Source organism: Amphiura filiformis, chromosome 7 (assembly GCF_039555335.1).
Source record: "Amphiura filiformis chromosome 7, Afil_fr2py, whole genome shotgun sequence".
Taxonomy (NCBI): Eukaryota; Metazoa; Echinodermata; class Ophiuroidea; order Amphilepidida; family Amphiuridae; genus Amphiura; species Amphiura filiformis.
The window spans coordinates 9,123,105-9,141,193 of record NC_092634.1 but is presented as its reverse complement, the minus strand read 5'-3'; the positions used below and the strand labels follow the sequence as shown (position 1 = coordinate 9,141,193).

General features: G+C 35.5%; 2 protein-coding genes across 2 annotated transcripts; both read right to left on the bottom strand.

Moving 5' to 3' along the window:
• Positions 1-1,422: 1,422 nt before the first annotated feature.
• LOC140156250 (interleukin-1 receptor-associated kinase 1-binding protein 1-like) lies at positions 1,423-6,547 on the bottom strand. The gene is made up of 3 exons (XM_072179246.1): positions 6,194-6,547; positions 3,625-3,821; positions 1,423-2,823 (listed from the first exon to the last, which is right to left on the bottom strand). The coding sequence occupies exons 1-3, from the start codon at positions 6,461-6,463 to the stop codon at positions 2,541-2,543; spliced, it is 750 nt and encodes a 249-aa protein (XP_072035347.1). The 5' UTR covers positions 6,464-6,547; the 3' UTR covers positions 1,423-2,540.
• A 1,793-nt stretch (positions 6,548-8,340) lies between these two features.
• On the bottom strand, positions 8,341-17,829 carry LOC140156707 (tubulin beta-4 chain-like). Its single transcript, XM_072179645.1, has 3 exons — positions 17,657-17,829; positions 11,895-12,230; positions 8,341-11,189 (listed from the first exon to the last, which is right to left on the bottom strand). The coding sequence occupies exons 1-3, from the start codon at positions 17,711-17,713 to the stop codon at positions 10,230-10,232; spliced, it is 1,353 nt and encodes a 450-aa protein (XP_072035746.1). The 5' UTR covers positions 17,714-17,829; the 3' UTR covers positions 8,341-10,229.
• Positions 17,830-18,089: the final 260 nt, after the last annotated feature.

The window sequence follows — 18,089 nt, the reverse complement described above, 5'->3', positions numbered from 1 at the left end:
AATCTGTGGAGTATTTGGCCATTAAAATGTTGCTGAATCTCAACATGGCTAGGTAATTTGATTTCTTTTGAAACAAGTGCGGTATCATGTTGCAGTTAAGAAAATTTTGATTTTATTGGTTGCTACAGGAACTTATACTGTGTGAGACCTGATATTGGCGGTATCCTTTAAATTAGGTCATTTGTAGGACATTACAAAACATTGTTGTATGAGAGTGTTACTAGACCTAGTCACGCTGGGAAAATTTTGGCCATAACGTCCTGTCTAGAAGTTAGAACTGACCATCGACCCTTTGAAAAACACCTGATGCAGACCCATTAACAATGTAAGCATTCTAATAATGTAATAGACTATCCAGATAAAATTATAATTATTTAATTATTTTTAGTTCTAATATGTGACACGATCAAGGGAAATGAGTCAGATGTCGCTAATATTGATTTTGAGATATTGGCAAAGAAAGTATTCAAATTCTTTGTTTTATATTGTTTTCAGCGATTGACGTAACTTCACAAAGAAAAGTCATATCAACATGAGATTGAGGTTTTCAGTTTCTCATTCCCCTTGATCATGTCACATATGTCCCCAAAGGCAGGCATAACTACTAATTACACTAACACAATCTGTATCACAATACATAATATTATTATGGTATGAAAGTTTATTTACACATATATTTAAAAGCCATACAAAATAATACATACGGTAGTACAAATCTGATGTGATTAGAATCTACTGCTTGACTGAAGTGGGAATGTTTTGCACAAAAGACCACAATCACAAAGTTGTCTATTATATTACTTTTTCTGGGAAAATACATTCTAATGTGATTTGTATTATAGTGTCCAATAAAGCTTATCAGATTCATTTTAATACCTAATAATTGTTTTCCGTTTCTTTTGTTCTCAAAAGAATATTACACTCTCATCAAGTTTCACCTGCCAAATATATGTCTTCTGTCATCAGAATGATGCTTAACCTGTTGCAATCACAACAATGTGGACAACAAGAAGAGGCAGTTTTGGGCAGGAATGTGTAAACAGCCGGGGGTTAAGGGACTACACGCCTTGATAAATTTGTGACTATTTATGCATTTTTCTCAAAAACTAATAACACAGTGGTAACAAAAGTTATGTATATTATAGGGACAAGGAATCCAAAATTGAATTTTACAGTGTTTTGTGTTTTTAATATGAAAATTGATACTTTGTTTTCATGTCATACTCTAGTATTAATGATATCAAAATGCATTGAATGATAGAGTATGACATGAAAACAAAGTATCAATTTTCATATTAAAAACACAAAACACCATGCAAAATTCAAAAACCATGAATGATCCTAGCATTTAGGTCTAGGTCCAGGGACACTACAAAACCGAAAAAAATAAAAAACTTATTTTTTTTAAATTTCGGGTAATGTAATCTCGGGCGGGTACCCCAAGCCCACCCGAAAATGCCAGCCTTACCCTGAAATTATGGAAACTTCTGGGCTCATTCTGCTAAATTGTTGGTATGAAGTATTTTGGGGTAATTTCTCCAAAATGAGCATTTTTTTGCCCAAATTTGACCTTGAGCAAAGATTAATTCATCAAGTCTTTGTCATTCTAAAAATGTATACTTTTATATACTTTAGTTAAGGCTCAAAAGTTTCCATAATGCCAGGGTTAAGAGTTAAGACCACCCTTAAACTTAACCAACCAATTTATGCAGTGCAAAATCACGCTATGTGTGTGAACTATTTTGTCACATGCCCCCCAATAGGATGACTAACACTACACCGCTGGGATGCACAACGAATACAACATCTCACACAGAATTATGTATGGTACTTAAAGCCTTAATATGTTTGATTTCCGTCAAAATTTAATTTTGTTATTCTTTATTCAAAATGTTGAAATAATATTGGTAATAACTGACGGGAAGGGTTGCTGTCCATTTTAAGTTGAAATAACAAGGTAAAGTGAAAGAAACCCCACTGGTTATTTTGGCCATTTCCCATGCAGTTAGTATATGAGCTTCTATGGGAGGACATATTATCATAGTTTATGATATGTCGAACTTTGCTCTGTTGACCTACAAAGACAACAAATTTGGCCGATTCCATTTAGGTGTAAGTTGGGACACGTGTAAACATTAAAAGTATGCAAAAAAATCAGGTTTGAAAAAAATTAACCAATTTCATATTATAAGATCGTACATTATGGCTTTAAGGAACTTAGTCAAAATTGAATATGTGATCAATATCGAGCTTGCTTAGCTTGATTGCATCACATCATCATGATATTAAAATAAATATAATTTCTTTAAATAATAAAAATACTTGATCACATATCAGGCATGAGAAAAGATTTCCATAACAAAACAGGAAAATTCTGAAAAAGCAGGAAATAGTGCGTAAAATGTGGCAAAACTTTCCAAAACGGGCTAAAAATGAATAAAAATGCGGAAATTTGGACAAGAAAAAAGCACTGAGGAATTCCTGCTTGGTCAGGAACATTCTCATGCCTGATATATACATAGCAGGGCATTCATTTTTCATCAAGTTCTTTGCTGTTGTTTGCTCTTATCTCGAGAAACAAGTTCAAAACTAGCGAATACTTTTGCACTAACAGTCACAGTGGCATTAGCAATCTTTTGTTGTAATGTCATGGGTCCCTCATTGCCTGCTGCAGAGTCTTGCTGCGATGGGGTAGGTCCTTCCCACTCATGTGACTGGTCTTCTCGTATGGTGAGGGGTCTTCCGAGACCCTGACGTAGAAGTCTGGCAACCTCCAGGGCTTTTTGTCTGGCGTTCTGTACTGCATTGAGACATGCTTGTCTCCTGTAGAAAACAGAAAAGAGTTGGAACACAACAACATTAATCATGTGCCAAATAAATGTTATACATGTACATACTTTGGAAGTATGTAGGCTATCTAAAACTTAAGTTGTTTTTAAAATAGAAATAGAATCGGTAATAGATAAAATGACAAATTCCTGTTCACTGTGTTCACAGCAAAATCTATTGGGTTTTACCGGATCCACATGAGTAAAATGATAGCATCTGCCTTGGTGTTCAAAGGTAACACAAAATGGGGCACACAAAAAAAAAAATCCCAGAAAGCGGAGTGAAAGCCGCAAGGTCACCCCGCTTGTGATGTGCCTTTGATAAAAAAAAGCAAAATACATGCAGCTTCAAGGAAGGAACTGTGGATATCATGTGCATAATTCGTCACATTCAGTCCATGCAAATCAAAGTCCACCCTTCAGTTAACTGTCAACATCTTGCTTTTCAAAATATTATTCAAAAAGTGGGTGCAATTTTACATCCATGGATTAACAAAAGCCTTTTAGAGAGTGCATCCAACCTTCGTGGGAAATGCAGTGGACCAGATCACAACAGTCACTTGTGATCAAGCCATCAGCCTCGATGGCGTAAGCTCAAGCCGTGAGTAATAATATTTCTGACTTTGTCACACAGAATAAGAAATATTATGATCTACAACCCTACTGATGCATCTGTTTACGGATGTTCTTTGGTGTTGTTATAAGTACTGGACTGGTACTGGGAAACAAGAATTCCACTAAATTGTAATATACATATATCCTTTAAAATTAAATAATGCCGGTCATTTAAACCTACCTAACCCCTTCTAGACCATGAGAGCTATGAAAGTAATTTGGTTGTGACACCAGCACCGATTCATCAAGCTTTTCCACCAGAAAATTACACACGGCCTGACACTTGTCAAAATCTACAAAGACTACACCCACTTCTGCTTCCATGTTGTAAACGCCCTCTAGCCGCTGGATGAACTTGGTAATTGTCACATCACCTTCCTGCGTGGCACACAAATGATAAAGCAATTTAACATTAAAAAAATGAAATGCAAAACAATAAATTAGTGGCATTCAATTAACCTGTTCTGAGGCTATATATGTACGGTACCTAGTTTTTTATAGACTATAGAAAAATGATTTAATTTGTGTACATCGTGCAACATTCAACTACGCTTATTACTCCGCGACTAATCATGTTAATACACAAGCGTACAACGCTACTCTACGCGTCCATATATGCGAGGTTATCTGCGTACAACAGCTTACTACGCACAGCCACGCAAAGAGTATGTTCCACGATGTACACAAATTAAATAATTTTTCTATATACATGTACCGTAAAGTGGGGTGACTTTGGACAGTGGGGTGACTTTGGACACGCATATACATTTGTGTAGAACAGGGTTGCTTGATATAAATCACAATTTTTTTTCAAAAAAATTGTTTATTTAAATTTAAATCAATGATTTTTTTAGAAAAAAATTATTGATTTACATTGAGATACCCTGTCTAATATGCGTGTCCAAAGTCACCCCACTTTACGGTAGTTAAAATAAATTTTTGTATCAGCATTTTCTTGCCAAAAACTTTTGAAATACTGGTACTGTAAAACCGATACAAGCATACAAACAATACAATGTACTAATTGGAAGACCAATCTATTGATTGGCTTGTTTACGGCTGTCTCGGATTAATTTACTGTACGTTCACTATTAAAAAATATGCTTGTAGACGAGGTTTTACGGCATGACATGTTGGAAAGTCTTTAATGAGGGAAATTGGGGAAAAACATCCATGGTATTTAGCAATGTGCGATTTGCAAAGGGGAAAAACAATAAATTAGTGGCATTCTATTGCCCAAATTATACAAACCTGTTGGGCTATACTTAGTTTTTTTTTAATCTAGACTAGTTTAAAAATTAATTTTTGCATCAAGGTTTTCTTGCCAAAAACTTAAGAAATATATTATGTTGGAAAGTCTTTGAATGAGGGAAATTGGGGAAAAACATCCATAATGGTAATAAATAATACATGTAGCAATGACTGTGCGATCACAGATATTGTTCCAATATCTGTGGTGCGATTTGCATTAAAGATTTTTTAAAATTTCCAATACTGGGTAATTTTGTTTTCTTTGCTCCCCTCCCTTGACAAAAAGTACAGGCACGTGACTAGAACTTCTGCTTCAATCATGCAATTGGGCCTTCATCAGGGGTCATCCGGGTGTGAGAGGCCACAGACCAAAAACGAGGAAAATCACTAAAAACAGCGTAAAATCAGGGTAAAAACGCCAATATGGGCTGAAAATAAAAGAAAAACTTGTAAATTTTGGCAACAAAAAAAGAGGAAATCAGCTGAAAAGAGGAACTCTCACATCCCTGCTTCATTGAACTTTTTTCAATTTTTCTAAACATTTTTAATACAAAAATACATACCTAATTTAATATTGTAAAAAAAAGTGTCCACCAAATGCTTTCATTTGGCACCCATTTTGTAAAATTTTCCAACGACTGACAAGGCCGGGGCACATCCCCCTCAGCCAACCCCCTGCGCCGCGAAATAAATTTTGGGGAGATCTTTTCTTTTAGACCACCCGAGCTATATAAGGTAACTTAAAATTACAAATTTATCAAATTTAACTTTCGCATCAAGGTTAAACATGTTCTTAGCTATACAAACATGCCTTTTATTTCATCAAACAATTATTTTGTTCCAAAATCCATGTTTTTATAGCAATTTTTGACGTAACAGAGCTGAATGCAAAACCGTTGATGCAAACTCCAAAACTTTCGCGTTGCAAGAGCGCTTGATGTACATGTACGCTCGTTTTGACAGTGATTTACGCTCGTGTATCAAGCGCGTTTGACAGTATTTTACTGCATGACGCAATTTTGCATTTATTAGATGGCGAATTTCTCATAAAACATGATGTATTTTTCTTTAAAAAATTCGCTCATTTCACAAATTCTTTGCCACTTTCCACTAATCTGATCATCTTTTTATGTGACGGAAGTGATGCTGATTTTATGATACATTCTTGCTTTTCCAATAATTTTTTAACTATTTTTTGAGACAAAAACTTCCCAGCAGAATAGCCGTTTTCACTTGTTTTTTACCCCATAATTAATTTCCCTCATTTATCGAAGCCCTGCCCTCCTTCCAATGTACATTAAACCTCGACTTCAAAGTGTTTGGCAACTGTTTAAAAAACCTTGATGCAAAAGTAAACCTTGATGCAAAAGTAATAATTATTTACTATTTAGTCCCTATAATTAAAAATAATATAGCGAGGAGGGTGGTCTAAAGGAAAAGATCGCCAACTTCGGATTGATCATGTTGATGCCTCTGCATCGAAGTAATTTTCATTTTACCTTAACATTGTGTGTGTGCAACGTCTGCACAATGTAATCTAATCTTCTAGCAACACTGCTTTTTGCTTCACCGGCCTGTTCTTTCTTGCTTGATACCACAATTCGTACACTAGCTCTGTCCGGTGTTAACACGGCCTCTCCCGTAGCCCAAACTTGAATTTCTCGCAATTTAGGCACTGACAAATTTTCCCGATTCGCAGATATCTTGTCCTTATTGTCAGTACACTGAGTTCCGGTAGAAGCCAAAACATGGGAAGGGTGGAATGACATGATTAAAATGTTGTTCTACAGGTCGATTTATACAAAAAACATGATTAATATTTAAGCTTCCATCACCAGCAAACTCTAATCTGGTTTTCGTGTTTTGATTCTAAAAATAGCGCGCCTGGTGTTTCTAGAAATATTAGACTTGTATAATTTAATAATTATAGAATTTCTTTTAAACTTTCAAACTACATATTGTATCTGAGTTTTTTTCATACCACCTTCTAATAAAAATTACCCTTTTTTTTTGTCAAAAATGTTTTTACCCAGTCATTATTCGGCTATATTAGGAAACACTTTACAAATAAAAGAAACGCTCTTGTCCGTTTGTTTGAGTACTGTCGTAGTTCCTCAACTAAGTATTTACATTTACATAGTCATGATAGTACATTGTGTATTGGATTGGAATTAGTTTGCAGACTTTGCACGTTTGGTCTTTTCACTCTTTTGGCTCTAAAACTCAAACGGTGAGGCTCCCAAATGTTGATTTTCTTTTATGAGGGAGGTGGGAAAGGTGATTGTTACAAAATCATTGTAAGTTGATTTGGAATTATGTGTGAAACTTTCATTTTTAAAACAGTTTGAGCAAATATACAGTCAAAAACTAGTCGATCTAAGGTAATTGAAATTTTTATGCAATTCTATTGGAGTAAGCATAAATAACGATTAAAATATCAAAAATGTCCATGTTCTCGGAATTCACCATATGACCTTAAAAGGCTGAAATTTCTCTTGATCCGGATGAGTGTTTTACTTAATTAAAGCCTGAGTATTTTGTGATCCACAGCCTCACCCCCCCACTTTTCTCAAAAAAGATTGAGATTTTTATACCACAGGAAATCTCTGGCTACATATAATGTTTATGTACAAAAAATGTCTTGTAGCTAGATTCATTCGTTTATCAAAACTCGTCAAATTTATGTTCTGTTACGAAAGAACAACACAGTGGCATAAATGAACATATTATGGAGCAGTGTAGGCCTAATACACATCATGTATAACTCTAAAACGCAAAATCGGACTCAACTGAAATTTTGGGAATACATTTTTTCTTGGATATCTACTGAAAAAGGGTGTTATAAAAGATGATGCTAGAATCACAAAGTATTCCTTTAAAACATTTGATATTTTTTAGAAAAAAAAATATTTTAAAATAATTAGCCCAGATTAGAAAACACTTACGTGCAGACGTTTCTTATCTTTCTCGGTGTTTCTGTTGATTATGATAATTGTTGAACAGCAGTTGTTAAATATCGCTACTTAGTAATGTAGTTGCCAGACGATTTCTCCATCAACAGGTCGTCAAAAGTATACGATTATATTGGCCCTCGTTTCGGTTCATTGTGGTGCCTTGCTTTCTGATGATGGTGTTGGCTTCCTTTATCCATCTTGCGTATTTATCACTCTCTTTTTCGACAATATTCACCTCCTCCCAATATTAATGACATACACTGCACGGCCCCCACACACCACGCACCCCCCCCCCACACACACACACGCACCCCCACCCCCACCCCACCCCACCCCCACCCGGCCCCACACGTGTGCGTTAATGGGAAACATGTGACATCCCGAAACACACTCCTTGGGAAAATGAGTAGGTTTTTGTTCTTTTCTTCTTTTCCTTTCTCCTTATTCTTTCTTCCCACACTTTTCAAGATGAATTGTGGCCGGCGCTGCACGCACCCGCCCCCCCTCCCCACCACCACATCCCGATATAATACACAAATCGCAACCTCGGAATACAAAAAGCGTCGAACTTATTCCTGCTCAGGCAAAAAATAGTTAAACAAAGCTGTAAGTGTTGTATATGTTGTATAATATTTTATTGCACTGATAAAAAGTTTCTAGATATTTTAAGGCTACTGAAAATGGCACCGCCTTTAATATTTAGCATTGATATGTGTAATGTACAATGTTTCATATTATTATTTGCAAAAAAATAAGAGACACGACATATTGAAATTACGTATGGATTTTATTACAACGTTACAAATTAATAATATGATTTAATACACACACTACTATTATTATTTAAGTTATATTATGACTTTGATCTAATCTCAGAAGAATTTTAAGCTGTAGGATTTACATTTCTGCGGCGTCTTTTTTTCTGTTTCACAGAGTCAGAAGCCGCCTAGGATAGCTAAAGTTACTGTCTGTTCAATTAGCTTAGATTCTTGAATTTTAAAGATATTTGAAAAAATAACAGATTGTGGTCAAAGTCATCAAAGAAAAGTTTTAGCACAGCCTTAGACCTAACGTGATTTACAAATTCCAAAGTTCAATTTAAAACCCCATTTCTTTTTAATTTTACCTCATTTTAGGCAGTTACTTGGGTCCACCAAAAGGGTTCGCGACCTTTTCATAATACTTCTTGATGCGGATCATAGACCGAATAAATACTATCTCAGCGCATCTAATTATTATGACAATCGTCCCTATTGCACTAAATGGATTGATTCAAAAAAGTTTATGGTACCCGACGTTCTACGGCTTGTCATAAAAATATCGCGGGAAAAGACCAAATTTGAAAAGAAATGAGGTTTCAAATTGAACTTTGGAATTGGAAAAGTATACATCACGTTGGGTCTAAGGCTGTGCTAACACTTTTCTTTGATGACTTTGACCACAATTTTTTCTTTTTTCAAATATCTTAAAAATATAAGAATCTAATTAGCTAATTGAACAGACAATATTGTATTAGGCTAAAAAAATATGTGTTTGTTTGCCCAAGGTACGTCCGACTCACAAAAAACCAAAAAACAAAACAAACAAAAAACACCATTAAATATTTTCTTTTTCTTTTTTGATTTAGAAAGAAAGAAAATGATGTTTCCAAATGACACTTGAAAGTTAATAATTATTCCTGGCAATCACAGCTTTCATTTTTCCCATTTTGCCCTCCCAACAATATTTTACCATCAATCATCATCAATACAGAGAACCAAGATTCGTTTGTTTTTTGTGCTAAAAGAATGTAAAGCATTGCTTGTTTTACTTCAAAGACTGAGATGATTATCACGATTATTTCCCAATGCTATTAAAACAACAAACATTTTGTATGCTTTCATTCTTTGTGGTGCTGTAAAACAGATCACATGGTAAATTGGTAAGTACTCACTTTGAAGAGATTTTACCGAATTTATACTGAATCTTTATCAAGAATGTGTTGCCAAAGAGATTAAACTTTATATGGTAAAGTTGAATTAAATTTAAGTTTGATACCAGTACAAAATTTAAGGCCGAATGTGATATTTTTGCCATCAAAGTTTTTCCTATTCTTTGAGCATGTTGAAGTCAGTTTATGATGTTAAAGCTGACTCTGGACCTTTATCATAAAAAGCGCACGCGATTTGTCTTGCTGCTTGACTAACGTGGCAATACTGTACAAAAAGTTACATAAAGCTGATATTCCAATTTTTCGTTGAGTCATGACGTCGTCGTCAGAGGTGACATAATGATGATGGTCGTGATGACTTTGCTAGGATAAATATGTCACCGACCAAAATATATTAAAAAAAGTCTTCGATTGCATACCTAGAATTAGTTCGTATGATTTGTGACGTTAAAGTTGTTTGCAGAGTTTTAGATAATATAGTTGTTACCATATTACCCATCATGCACCTGCTTCAGTCCGCAATAGAAATGTGTAAACATCAACATTGATTTTATTGAACTAAAAAAATGTATTGCACTTTAGTATATTAAAAAATAAAATTAAAATAGTGGTATTTTTAACAATAGTTCCATAATTCCACCATTATTAAGCTTAATCTTCATACCCTTGTTGTTCATCTTCTTCTTCTTCTTCTTCATATTCGCCGTCATCTTCCGCAGTAGCGTCTTGATACTGCTGATACTCAGATACCAGATCATTCATGTTGCTCTCAGCCTCAGTGAACTCCATCTCATCCATGCCTTCACCAGTATACCAATGCAAGAAAGCCTTACGACGGAACATGGCGGTAAACTGCTCAGAGATGCGTTTGAAGAGCTCTTGAATGGCTGTGCTGTTTCCAATAAACGTGGATGACATTTTGAGTCCACGAGGTGGGATGTCGCAGACAGCGGTCTTCACGTTGTTGGGGATCCATTCCACGAAGTAACTGCTGTTCTTGTTTTGAACATTCAGCATTTGCTCATCAACTTCTTTCATGGACATTCTGCCACGGAATATTACAGCTACCGTCAGGTAACGCCCATGACGCGGATCACACGCAGCCATCATATTCTTCGCGTCAAACAGTTGCTGCGTCAATTCAGGGACCGATAAAGCCCGATATTGCTGACTACCGCGACTTGTCAAGGGTGCGAATCCTGGAACAAAGAAATGCAAACGCGGGAATGGGACCATGTTGACAGCTAGTTTACGCAAATCGGCATTGAGCTGACCTGGGAACCTAAGGCAGGTAGTGACTCCACTCATGGTGGCTGACACAAGGTGGTTGAGATCACCATAAGTGGGTGTAGTTAACTTCAATGTACGGAAACATATGTCATAGAGAGCTTCGTTATCAATGCAGAAGGTTTCATCTGTATTCTCTACGAGTTGATGGACAGACAGCGTAGCGTTGTATGGCTCCACAACGGTGTCAGATACTTTGGGAGATGGAACGACGCTGAAAGTGGTCATAATACGGTCTGGGTATTCCTCACGAATCTTGCTGATGAGTAAAGTGCCCATACCGGAACCTGTGCCGCCTCCAAGAGAATGAGTCAATTGGAATCCCTGTGGGGAAAAGATGATGATAAAGAGAATTAGAGTATGTTTACACGGAAGAGTAAAACGTAGAAATAACATATACCAAGTTTGATTTGAATTATTTATTTCTTATATTTTCTTTTCTTATAATAGTTATATCAGGGAAATATAATTAATACAAGTGACGGAAATGTATAGGCTATATTAAATGAAGTAGAACATGCAACTATAGGCATACAAATATGAATTTTGACATTCATGTTTAGAATACGGAATACACTGTGTTGATAACATGTTGTACTCTACTCCAGATGACAGATCAACCGCATCCCACATTAAAGGGGTCTTTTATGATTCTAGCAACCTCTTTTTATGGCATTTATCAGTATAGATATCCATGAAAAAAAAGCATATTTATCAAATTCGGTTGATTCCGATTTCGCGTTTGCGAGTTGTGTATGATTATTGTGTATACTATTACCCTTCTCCACATGCCACTGTGTTTAATTTCGTTCTGCAGGTATACTAACAGAATATAATACTAATTTGACAATATCTTTACTAAACGAAATAATCTGCAAGAAATGTTTTGTATATATAAACATTATGTAGCCAGAGGTTTCCACTGGTATAAAAATCTGAACTTTGTTTGAGAGCAGTGGGGTTATGGACCACGAAATTGCCTATTTAAATGAGATTTCGAATACCTTTCCCTTTCCATTGCTTGCATACCTGAAGACAATCGCATCCTTCGGCTTCTTTTCGTATCACATCAAGGACAGAATCTACCAATTCAGCTCCTTCAGTATAATGTCCTTTAGCCCAATTATTCCCAGCTCCACTTTGACCAAACACGAAGTTATCTGGCCGGAAAGACTGACCATATGGTCCAGAACGGACAGAGTCCATGGTCCCTGGTTCCAGATCCACGAGCACTGCTCGAGGCACGTATTTGCCACCTGAAGCTTCGTTGAAGTAAACATTGGACCTTTCTAGTTGGAGATCAGAGTCACCATGGTAGGCACCTGTTGGATCGATGCCGTGTTCATCAGATATCACTTCCCAGAACTGTACAAAGAAAAAGTATTACAAAATTGGCTTTCAAAGATGTTCAAAGTATAATTACTCTGGTGTTTTGCTGCATGCTTGGCAGCGACTATTACTAAATTATATACCTTGAATGTGCTTTTTAACTTAAATTTATCTTTAATATTTAGACAAATTAAGATTATTGTTGTATTAATTTTGCAACCAAATTTCAAGCCTTTATGTTGCTTAAAATCTTTTGTACTCTTCACAAATCAGTTGTAATATTCAAAAGTAAACTTAGCGTGAAACAGACCATTTTCATTAATTTTGTATATTATTTATAAAGTGGTTCTATGGTTGGATACGATAGTACTACGAAAGAGCAAAACCTATTAATATAGTATCTAGTAAACTTAAAGGCCCATTCAGTTATTTGCTGATCCGGACGATCGTAAAAATCATCAAAATTCAGATTTTGGTACTTTTGTCATTGTCATAAATGTGTTAACATAGCCTGTTAGTGGTTCAGCCGAAAGCTGTGTATTTAAGACAAAATAAGGAATTTATATGGATCTGTAATTTAGATACTGACAGTATCTAAATTAGCTACATGTATATTTGAATGGGGATTCAACTTTGTCAATACTGTTGTTTTCTTCGTTTTTTGCCGAATGTTTCATTTCAAAAATACCAAATGACAATTTGAATGACTTATCCTTCACTTTTAAGCAATTTATAAACAATTTTAATTTTTTACACTTTCGCTGGGATCACTGAATGGGTCTTTAAGGCGTCTCATAGCAATTTTTTCAGGTTATCCCCTGTTGAAATGTAAACATGACTTACATAAGAAATGCTTTGGGTCAGTACATGTCATAATAAAATATTATGTTATATGTTTACGATCGAACTTTTATATACTTTTGTCATCGTAAGTGCGCACTGGTTCGAATCCGAACGGTTCTGATTTCTTCTCTCCTTTATTATAGTGCCAGTCAGCTTATGTTATAATTATCATATTATTTTCTTATTTGTTTCCTCTGTGATTATTGATTCATGCACGTCCTGCTAAGACGCCGGTTAGGCCGCCCCTATCTTTATGACTTTTATATCTGGTAAGAGCACATATACCGATGTTTGTCGCCCAACAAAATAGAAATTGGTAAGTTTTTTAGCGGATTCGCCGTCGGACAAGTTTAGAACGGTCAAGCTTTCGTCAAGAGTAGCTCTGACTTCTTCAGGACAAAGTACCTAAGAATGAGACACGTAGGCCGCTCTTTGCCTACTGGTTGCTCTGAAAAGAGCCGTTCACTAAATACTGTCTCTTGTCAACAGAGAGCAAGCCGATCTCGCCTATCTGCTGATGTAAAAGGTTTGGTGGCTCTGAAAAGAGCCGTTCACTGAAGACTGACTCTTGTCAACAGAGAACAAGCAGACCTCGCCAATTTGCTAATTTTAAAGATTTGATGGCTCGGAAAAGAGCCATTCACTGAGGACTGCCCCTTGCCAACAGAGAACAAGCAGACCTCGTCTATCTCTTTTTCGGAGCCACCAAACCTTTAACATTAGCAGACAGGCGGGGTCTGCTTGTTCCCTGTTGACAAAGGGCGGTCTTCAGTGAACGGCTCTTTTCAGAGCCACCAAACCCCTTTTACATTTTTACATCAGCAAATAGGCGAGTATCTGCTGACAAGAGGCAGTCTTCAGTGAACGGCTCTTTTCAGAGTCACCAGTAGGCAAGGTACCGCATTCTTAGGTACGTTGTCCTGAAGAAGTCAAAGCTATTCCTGACGAAAGCTTTACAATTCTAAACTTTCCCAACGGTGAACCCGCTAAAAAACTTACCAATTGTTATGAACTCCAGTCGTAAAAGCATACCCCACAAACATTTGTTTTGATTTGTTACACACTGAATTTATTGAATGCAAAGTTTGGTATCAACCAAATACCCTGGAAGAGTGACTTATCATGCGGCACTATAATAATCTTCATATTCTTGTGAAGAATTACCGACCATCTGACATAAATTTTGGTCATGTCATTGTGAAAAATGATTCTTAAAGTCCATATGTGTGAAACCGATAGGAAATAGTAAAATGGGGGGACCAAATCAAAGTGTAACTGTAAATCGTGAAATTCGCTGCTACTAACACCATACGAAAAATTATTGACTATGTACATGATGTATGTATAACAAATGCCCAACACTGACTGTTTTTGATATTTCTCTTTATTGACAATTTTAAAAAATACCGATTTTTCACTGAATTGCCCCCAAAAGTTGACCTGTTGTTAGGTTCGTAAACATATTATAACTAAACATATTGACGACATGTACCGACCCATGGCATTTCTCACACACGATAGTTGGTGTAGGTCATGTTTACTTCTCAATAGGGGCTAATCTGAAAAAGGTCACTATCATACCCCTTAACGCTATGTTTTCTGATCAATTAATTTGCGAAGCCCTATATGATAATTATCGAGTAACTGAGTCATGGCGGGGACTGCTCTATAATCCGACGCTTCTATAATCCGAAGGTTCTTTAGTCCGAAGGTTCGCTAGTCCGAACATGTGTTCATATCATTCGCTAGTCCGAATTTTAAAAGAGGTTCTCTAGTCCGAAAAAAAATTAAAAAGAGGTTCTTTATTCCGATGGTTCTTTATTTCGAAGGTTCTATAGTCCGAATTTTAAAAAAGGTTCCCTAATCCGAATATTAAAAGAGGTTCTTTAATCCGAATTTTAAAAACGGGTCTCTAGTCCGAATATGAAAATAGACTCTACAGTCCGAATTTAAAAAAGGGTTCTATAGTCCGAAATTGCAAAAGGGTTCTATAGTCCGAAACGGATACCGTGTTCTTTAGTCCGAATCGGTAAAAAGGCTCTATAGTCCGAATTTTTTATATAACATTAACATTTACTGCGCCCAATAGCTAGATAATAGCAGAGTTTATGGTAAACGGGATGACGCTACTTTTAGACCCCCCCCCCGTCATCAAAAACAAATCCTGCGTACGCGCCTGATATCCCCCAACTTACTGTAAACAAAGATCCTAAAAATACGATATTTGCTCCAAAAATGTTGACATATTTTTACACCATCAGAAACGAAAAGAAAAATAATGAATGGAACGAAAATATAAAAAAACCTGAAGAAGTGCAAAACACACACACACACACACACACCCACACACCCCCACCCACAAACAGAACAAAAGAAGGAAAGACACAATGAAAGAAAATAAACAACTGAATAAAGACTAAAAGGAAGTCCAAATGAAAGAACAATGAATACAAAGATAATGAACAAAATAAATGAAGATTACAGGAAGATAAGAATGAAGAAAATACCACCAGAATGAAGATAAACGTCAATGTATGCTACGTAAAATATCCAGAAAAAGCAACCATGTTGAACTTCAGTGGATTTGTATTTAACAATTGATGATTTGACACTGAAACAAATGATGAAAATAAAATTCGGACTATAGAACCTGTTTACCAATTCGAAATAAAGAACACGGTATCCGTTTCGGACTATAGAACCCTTTTGCAATTTCGGACTATAGAACCTTTTTTTTTAAATTAGACTATAGAGCCTATTTCCATATTCGGACTATAGAACCTTTTTTTTTAAATTCGGACTATAGAGCCTATTTTCATATTCGGACTAAAGAACCGTTTTTAAAATTCGGACTATAGGACCTTCGAAATAAAGAACCATCGGAATAAAGAACCTTCGTAATAAAGAACCGTCGGATTAAAGAACCTTCGGAATAAAGAACCGTCGGAATAAAGAACCGTCGGACTATAGAGCTTCCACCGTCATGGCAATACAGGTTGTAGCTTTGCAATGGGCTGTGAAGCGTAACAAATTACAGTGGATGATAAATTTGTCATGACTCCTGGCCGGCTACAGCTGTAGCCAAAATGTTATGTTCGCTTCATATCGTTTGTCGACAAGCCTTCAATATATCGAATTCAGTTAAAAGCGTTAAAGATGTATCGGTTAGTCACTTTATGGGACATTATAATGTTAATCTGTTAAAATGAGCAGAAATGTCAACCTTGAGATCTTAATGAAGCAATCGAAGTAAAGTATCCTGCTTATTTATGTTGATTAGCGAGAGCAGACTAATTAGCATGTGGTAGAAAAGAGTGCAATAAGTCGGATTCATTCAATTGGAACACATTTACGAATAATCGTTTTGATTGGATACACATCCGATTCCTTTGTCTCTTACACTTACATACATTGTAAATATATTACAATAATTCAAATAAAGAAGAAAACAAAACAACAAATTATAATTTTATGTAAAGAAGTACAATTAGCAGAATGATAATAAATAAACGATATAAATGAAAGTTGAATAGAAAAATAAGCATATTAACAAATTAGCTGTGAACGAAAAATAAAGAAGTAAAAAATATAAAACTACAAATAAATAAATCGACAATTGGGTAAAATAATCAAATAAATAAATAAATAAACAAATAAATAAATAAATAAATAAAGAAAGAAAGAAAGAAAGAAAGAAAGAAAGAAAGAAAGAAAGAAAGAAAGAAAGAAAGAAAGAAAGAAAGAAAGAAAGAAAGAAAGAAAGAAAGAAAGAAAGAAAGAAAGAAAAAAAGAAAGAAAGAAAGAAAGAAAGAAAGAAAGATAGAAAGATAGAAAGAAAGAAAGAAAATAAAGAAAAAAGAAAAACGAAAATCGAAAAAATACTATCTTCAGTAGACAGTTGTGCAAGCTGCTCGTGATTTATTGTTATATGCATGTGGATAAGCGATAGCAAGTATTAATATCCTAACATTTTACAACTGATTTGTATTTATCATTAGCAACAGAAAACATATATTGCAATGTTATGCGCTACGCATCTATGACTTGCATTGTTTCAGCCATCAGCCAGTATATTTTTATTAGATTTCGCAGCTGAGTGTATGAATCATGCATCTCATAACAATGACTCGTTACATTTGAGTAACTTATATGCATAAATAGGGAATAAAAACATTAAAAATACACACACCAGTACCAATAGGCAATAACAACAAAAGAAAGACCAAATACTTTCAATAATACGTTCAACAGCAGGGGCGTAGGTAAGGGGGGGGCGGCTTCAAATACCCCCCCCCCCCACGCACACTCACCCTCATGAATTTTCAAGTATAAAATGCGGACGGCAAAGAGTAAAGTGTCCTTAAAATGACTAAAAATGGAAAAAAAAATTGACAAATTGGTACGAAAATTTGGCTTTTCCCCTTCACACTAAAATCCTGGCTACGTTACTGTTCAACAGGCTGCTCATTAGACATGCATATTCAAATGAACGAACTAACAGTATTTACTACCTCATTCATAATATTATATAACAATAACTATTATCAATCATATTGAGAAACAATGGTTATAAAACAAACGAATATGATGAATTTTAATCTAAATTCAAATATTCTTACCTTAGCTCCGATCTGATTCCCACATTGCCCTGCTTGCACATGTACAATTTCACGCATTTTGCTTGAAAATAATGACCACACGAGTTCCGCAGAATATTATCTACCAATCAGCAAAATGTTCCTCGACTGGTATATTTATCGTGTATTGTGTTTGTGAAATTAAGAAAATGGTATCTTTTGACGATACCTGGTTTCCGTTAGCAACTAATAATATCCTTCCGACATATCCTTCCGCGATTTATTTTTAGACATTGATCGATCATGAATGTCAACATCAATTGCGAGGAAAATGTAATTATCGTAAGGCATAATATCATACCATTTGGACTATTTGTATCATTCTCCATTTCTGTACGAAAAGTGGACAGTGTTTATATTTTTGGTGGACTCTATTTTGCATAATTATTATTACCGTATTTACGGCTTCCATGGT

What these genes read in the sequence shown, in the direction of transcription:
- LOC140156250 (XM_072179246.1), bottom strand. Translation starts at nt 6,463, where the DNA reads ATGTCATTCCACCCTTCCCATGTTTTGGCTTCTACCGGAACTCAGTGT. An exon ending in TGCACACACACAATGTTAAG is followed by an intron (nt 3,822 to 6,193) that starts GTAAAATGAAAA and finishes TGTGCCACGCAG; the next exon opens with GAAGGTGATGTGACAATTAC. An exon ending in CATGGTCTAGAAGGGGTTAG is followed by an intron (nt 2,824 to 3,624) that starts GTAGGTTTAAAT and finishes TGTTTTCTACAG; the next exon opens with GAGACAAGCATGTCTCAATG.
- LOC140156707 (XM_072179645.1), bottom strand. Translation starts at nt 17,713, where the DNA reads ATGCGTGAAATTGTACATGTGCAAGCAGGGCAATGTGGGAATCAGATC. An exon ending in GGAATCAGATCGGAGCTAAG is followed by an intron (nt 12,231 to 17,656) that starts GTAAGAATATTT and finishes TTCTTTGTACAG; the next exon opens with TTCTGGGAAGTGATATCTGA. An exon ending in AAGGATGCGATTGTCTTCAG is followed by an intron (nt 11,190 to 11,894) that starts GTATGCAAGCAA and finishes TTTTCCCCACAG; the next exon opens with GGATTCCAATTGACTCATTC.